This window comes from Leptodactylus fuscus, chromosome 7 (genome assembly GCF_031893055.1).
Source record: "Leptodactylus fuscus isolate aLepFus1 chromosome 7, aLepFus1.hap2, whole genome shotgun sequence".
In the NCBI taxonomy this organism is placed as follows: Eukaryota; Metazoa; Chordata; class Amphibia; order Anura; family Leptodactylidae; genus Leptodactylus; species Leptodactylus fuscus.
In genome coordinates this window covers 134377355-134384162 of record NC_134271.1, presented here as the reverse complement: position 1 = coordinate 134384162, position 6808 = coordinate 134377355, and the positions used below count along the sequence as shown (strand labels likewise).

Genomic DNA, 6808 nt, shown 5'->3' with positions numbered 1-6808 from the left:
AGCATTCGGCCAATCAATGCTGGTTCTCAATTGAATCTTTACTGCGAATAGGAGTAATATTCGATCGAGCACGAGTATTTTGAATACCATAGTATTCTGTCGAATACCTACTTGATCAAATACTACTCGCTCATCTCTAGTAACAATACAATGCCAACATCCTTACCAACATTCACCTGTTGTTTCTAGGGGAGAATTTCTCCAGGATACTCTACCATACAGGAGCAAATCCTCAAATTCTGTAAGGAAAAAACACACAAACGTGATCCCTTGTGAGTTGGATAAGAACCTTGGATGGTATCTTGTTGTGATACTACAGTTTGAAGGCTTATCAGGGTGCTGAGATCCTTGGAATCTTGCCATTAAATCGTCCAGGCCAGAATAAATCGAAATGTGTAGAGATAATAGGATGCTGATATTGATGGTGACGCTTTCTTCTTTGTATTTCCGACAGATGAATGGTTCACCAAACAACGATTCCAGATAAATTTAGATATAAAGATAGATATAAAGATATAACATGTTTTGGAGAATGTATCCCTTTTAGAGATGAGCGAGTAGTATTCGATCGAATACCTCACTCCCATAGGAATGCGTGTAAGCGGCCGAACACAAAGTGGTTAAGCACATCAAATATCCAGTGCGCTTAACCCCTTGGTGTTCAGCCGCTTACACGCATTCCTATGGGAGCGAGGTATTCGATCGAATACTACTCGCTCATCTCTAATCCCTTTCTTCAGACCATTATACCATCTTCAACAAGCTCAAACATAAATAATTCCAATTTAACCATTGCTCCGTTAAGCATAGCCTAACAGAATAATCAATATTGATATGTAAAAAACCCTCTCTATATATAAAATACAGGAATATTTTTTTTTCTTTAATTGAGTGTTTCTACAAGCATTGGAATTTTTTTATTGTGCTCGCAGCATGCTACTTGAGTCATTGTGCAAGCGTAAAATAGACTAATCATTCATCTTTGCCATAAAGACTTAACCCATGTGAAAATGACACACATGCAGCCCCCCCCCCCCCCCCAGTACATCATACAGAATATTAAATGGCACCTTTAGGAAGTACAAATTGTCCTGCAAAAAATAAAAACTCATACTGTGTAAACAGAAAAATACAACGTTATGAATTTTGGAAGGTGGGGAGTAAAAAATAAAATTGGACAGATGGAAAATGGCAATGGTGGGACAGTTAAATTCTACGTTGTAGGGTTTTTTTTTTTTTTTTTTTTTGCTTTTTTAAAGATTTTTTAAATTTATCTTTGGAATCAACTCTCTATCTATGTATCACTAGAACAAAGTCCAAAGCAGCACAGTATATACTGTATCTTTCTAGGTGAGGAGTGCAAATCCAATTTGGATGGCGCATACTCACGTCCATCTGTCACCTATCCATCTTGTATCCTATTTTGTTGCAGTACATAATTTTATGGTAAATAGACAGGGAAATAAAAATATTATCCACTGACAAAAAAAATCTTCATCTTCACATACCTTAACCTTGTCTCTAGATTTTCTTGTTGTTGACTTTTCTTGTTATTGATAACATGAGAATCATCTTTGTTCAATTCTCAGTCTTGAGGACTCACTCGGAGCAATCTGATTGGAAAAATGTAGTAATTGTTTTTCACTGTTTTATATATATATATATATATATAGGGCTGAGTAGATTATTTTCTATGTAGTAATTGATGTTAAGTGTCCCAGTGGACGTGGTCCGCGAAGGATTTCTCTAATTCATTCAACATCAAGAGACTTAATGTTTAACCATTATTAGGAAAATGCAAAGGTCAGACCTATATTTATTTACAATGAATACCTGCTTACCTTTTACTTACAGTAGAGACGGCCGGGGCCCTGGATCACTATGGATATTATTATACTCAGGGATCTGAAGAGACCCCAGAGTATAATAATAGCACCCGAGCAGAAGGGGGCTGTTCGGAGCATATAATACTGGGGTGGCCACTGCTGGGCATATAATACTGTGTGGGGCCAACCACGGGAAGGCGGAAGGGGGCCCAGACAAAAGTCTGCACCCAGGCCCACAAGACTTTTGTTACATCACTGAATTTTACCTAAACTGTGCAATAATGAATTCAAATTTTTTGTGGCCTGATTTGCACGAATGAGCCAGGTTCATTACAAATTTTCCAAGAATTCTATGTCCAAATGCAAAAATTTGGGGGGTTCATCACCCATGAACCACTGTAATACGTTGGGGACCCCAGAATAATACCAACAGTGTCACTTATCACTCCTGCACTTCATTGTAGTGTCTGTTGTATGTTGACATCTTCTGCAGGCTTCTTCTAACCCTTGAAGAACTGAGATTGGACATGCTGTTGTGTTGGATTTAGTAATTTAATTTTTCACTTTTCATGATCAGCTGCACATTCATTTCTGTAAATTAAACTAATGCAATGCTCAAATTCCTTCAGTTGTGTAGTTTCCAAAATGTGGTCACATGTCTGCAGCTTCCACTTTACAGCCAATTCAGTGGCTTTGCAAAGGTGGCATGATGTCCAAAAACCAGACCATGCTTCAAAAAATTAACCAGCACCCCTTCCCTTCTGTGCCTGGCTATGACCAAACAGCAGTTTATACCCACATATGACATTAAATACATTACATAAATACGTCCTGGGTACACTAGTGTCAAACACGTGGGTTTAAACTACAATTTGGGCACACAGCAAGGCGCAGAAGAAGGAGAGCTATGTGCTTTTGGAACACATCAGGTTTTTGGATGCCATGCCAAGTTTTCAGAGACCCTAAAACTGTCCCTACAAAATAGAATCACTTCTTGGAGAATTCCAATTTACTAGTACCTCTGGGTCTCTGCAAAAACAACATGGCGTCCAGAAAGTCCCTCTACATTTATACTCTGAAAGCAAAAAAATGCACTGCTACTTCCCTTTTGAGCCCTGATGTGTGCCCAAAAACAGTTTACACCCACATATACAACTTTTTTGTACCTGGGTTAGCCCACTTAATAGTTTTAGGAGTGCGTGTCTCTGATGACACAAAGTGGGTGCAGCACAATACACATGAAAACTGCATATTTTGCATAAATTTTAATTTTTCATTTGTACATTATTTTTTATGAAACACTCTTGGGCTCAAAATGGCAATACCCCTTGAGAAATTCCTTTAGGGTTGGTTGTAGTTTATAAAATAGGGTCACTTATTAGAGGTTTCTATTGTACTGATACTTTAGGGTCCCTGCAAATGCGACATGGCACCTGAAAACCATTCCAGCAAAATCTGCCCTCCAAAAGCCAAATACCGCTCTTTCCATTCCAAGCTCCATCACATATAGAAGTTTACAACCACATGTGGGGTATTTCTGTATTCGGGCGATATGGTGTAACCAACTGGGTTGTGTTTTTTCTTCTTTAACTGATTGTAAATATGAAAAGTTTGGTACTAAATGTATGGTATATTGAAAAAAAAAATAATTTTTCATGTTCACTTCTCAATGTTAATAAAATCTGTGAAACAGCTGTGAAGTCAAAGTGCTCACTATACCCCTTGATATATTCTGTGAAGGGTGTAGTGTATGATTGTGCATATAGATCTGCATCATTAAACATCATTGAAGGTATATACGAGATATGCATGCTCCCCCGCTATACTTTCGCATGTGCAGTTCTCTTGGATGAATGTAATCGATCATGTTGGTATATAGAATATATAAGTATACAATGATGTATAGTATTGGAACCCGATTGTAAAACACAGGGATGCTTCAAATGAAAAACTTGACACTGTTTATACCGACAGGAATATACCCAGTGATTGTTGGAATTTTGCCCTGAGGGTCCATTCACACAGAGGAAAATGGCGCTTTATTTGGCGCTGAATTTTCAGCAATGAAAAAAAAAGCCTCCCATTGACTCTGAGTTGATAGACCCCCAAAACTGGGAGATAGAGACCGACGAGTGTTGGCCATAGAAACCGCACCCAACCGATGTCTCACGTACACCAGGAGTATCACCAGGCATCCGGGAGTATTGTGTCGATCAATACCATCTGCTGGGTTCTACCAACTATTGAATATAAATAAATGTTGATTTTCTATTCTACCACAGGTGTCCACATACTTATTAGTAGACAGTGTATAATCCAAACATGGCCGTCACATCAGAGGTGAGACAGTAACATGGTGAGTAATAGGCCTGATAGAGTATCCAGTGGGCAGATAATACCATGGTATTTACACCTTAACCAAAGGGTGATGTTCAAGGCCCATATGGATCAATTACATAAAAAGTAGGCAACTCAAATGATAAGAAGATATTGCAACAACTATAGGGGAAATAACACCTGAATAAAGGCTCAGAAATGATGAGAGGAACACACGATAGGTCCAGTCGATGATGATAGCATATGTATTATAAAGATCGATTTAGAAAACATGGAATGGTTCAACAATGGTTGGCAGTATAAGAGCAAGGTGGCCCAAGGAGGTTCTGATAGTGAGTATATTCGAAGTGACCACTTTTGTACGATATGCCTAAAATTTATTGTGGTCTACATGGAGGTGCTGGTATGCGGACTCTGAGATGATTTGGTTTCTGGCTGAGCAGTTTGCAATTCATGAATAGTGTTCAAATGGGGTTTCCTATTGGAGCACCAGTTGCAGTGAATTTTTTTTTTAAGTAGGGAGCTGTGTTTAATAAGCACACCCTTCAAATGCATCCAGAGTCAAGGATGAGGTCACATACCCATTATGGACAGAAAGGGAATGGGATATAGTCTGTGGTACCTCAGTGACACAGACAGGGTCAAGCGGGGCAACACAGTGGCTCAGTGGTTAGCACTGCAGCGCTGGAGTCCTGGGTTCGAATCCCACCAGGAACAACATCTACAAGGAGTTTGTATTTTCTCCCTGTGTTTGCGTGGATTTCCTCCCATTCTACAAACACAGGACTGATAGGAGAAAAAAAAAGTACATTGTGATCCCTTTATGGGGCTCACAATCTACATAAAAAAACAAACAAACAGGGTCCAGCAACAAAGACTCGGGGAAATGACACATAGACTTTGGTGGGAATATTGTAAAGTGCAATATACAATCACTGGGTCTTTCTATGATTTTTAAGAAAAAAAAAACCAAAACACTAATCTAATAAAGCACACATTATCTATATTGATGACCCCATGATGCAGATCTAGGTCACATCAGACAATTATAATAGAGTCGGGAAGGAATTTTTCCACTGAAATGGGGCAATTGGCATAAGTCTCATGTTTTTTTTGGCTTCCTCTTGATCAACATTATAGGGAACTGTAGGGTTATAGGTTGGATTTGATAGACTGATGTCTTCATCCAACCTCATCTACTACGTAACTATGTAACTATAGATGAATTAAAATTAAAAATAAAATATTCAGAAATTATTATAAATCTAAAAATAATTTTAACAAGTGAGTAAAAATTTTTGTTTACATTTTTTGTCAAAAATACAGTAACGGTATATTTCTATTAAGAATAAAACAAACATAAATTAATATTTTTTTTAACTGTGCACAATAATATTGCATACATAAGATACTTTCAAATAAAAATTTTACTTTCAGATATCTAAGAGATTTACATTTATTACATATAATTTATCAATGAGCTCTTTTAAGCAACTTCTGTAAAGCTTTCTTCATGTCTTTGTTCCTTAATGTATAAATTATTGGGTTTAAGGCTGGGGTTATGACGGAGAACATAATGGCGGCTGCTCTGTCTTGATCTAGAGAATCTTCTGTAGTTGGGCGCATATAGGTGAAAATGGCTGTCCCATACTGGAGAGTAACCACAGTGAAATGGGCACTACATGTAGACACTGCACGTTTTCGTCCTTGTGAGGTCTTTATTTTTATGAGAAATTTGCTAATAAAGATGTAGGAAAGAACAGTCAACGATAAGGTTATTGAAGCTATTGTTCCAGTTACACCAGTAAGCAGGTTGAAATTCAGAGTTACATCTGTACAGGCCAAGTTAAGCACAGGTTTAACATCACAGAAGAAATGTTTCACCACATTTGGTCCACAAAATGGAAGCCTTGCAGTCATTATACTGTGGACCGAGGCATGACAAAATCCAATGACCCAAGAAGACAACGTTAAACCAAAACAGACCTTGTAATTCATTATGGTTGAGTATCTCAAAGGATGTGCAATGGCCACAAATCTATCATAGGACATGACCGAAAATAATATAATTTCTGTACTACCCAAGAAATGAAAGAAATGGACTTGTAGCATACAGCCATAAAATGAGATCATCTTCTTCTGTGACATAAGGTCTATGAGCATCTTGGGGACAACCACCGATGAGTAACAGATGTCAAGGAAAGCCAAGTTATACAAGAAGAAATACATTGGTGTATGAAGAGTAGAATCAAAAATAGGGATAATTATTATAGACAGATTTGCTACCAAGGTTACTATGTAAAATAATAAAATGCTTACGAAGAGGATCATCCGAAGATCATCTTGAGCTCCCAGACCGTCCAAGACAAAGTAAGTCACCATGGAGCAGTTGTGCTTGTCCATTTCATATATTGTATTGTGAACCCAATATGGCTAAATAGAAGCAATCATTGTATTTTGTAGACCCAGGGCAATGCATTAAATATTATAAGTTTTAGAAATTGTTTTACTTGAAATTGGATTAGATTTTTCGTTCAAGAAAAAAATGATCGTAAGATGAAATCGAGGAGTCCTGAAATATTATTAGAAAAGGCTTCATAAATAAGATATCTACTAAAATGTACACAATTTGTGTATAGATTTTC

The 6808-nt window shown here is 37.5% G+C and overlaps 1 protein-coding gene across 1 annotated transcript; it reads right to left on the bottom strand.

Annotated features, from left to right (window-relative positions):
- Positions 1-5636: 5636 nt before the first annotated feature.
- Positions 5637-6581, bottom strand: LOC142212962 (olfactory receptor 12D1-like). Its single transcript, XM_075281098.1, has one exon. It carries the CDS (start codon positions 6564-6566, stop codon positions 5637-5639), a length of 930 nt encoding a protein of 309 aa, XP_075137199.1. The 5' UTR covers positions 6567-6581.
- Positions 6582-6808: the final 227 nt, after the last annotated feature.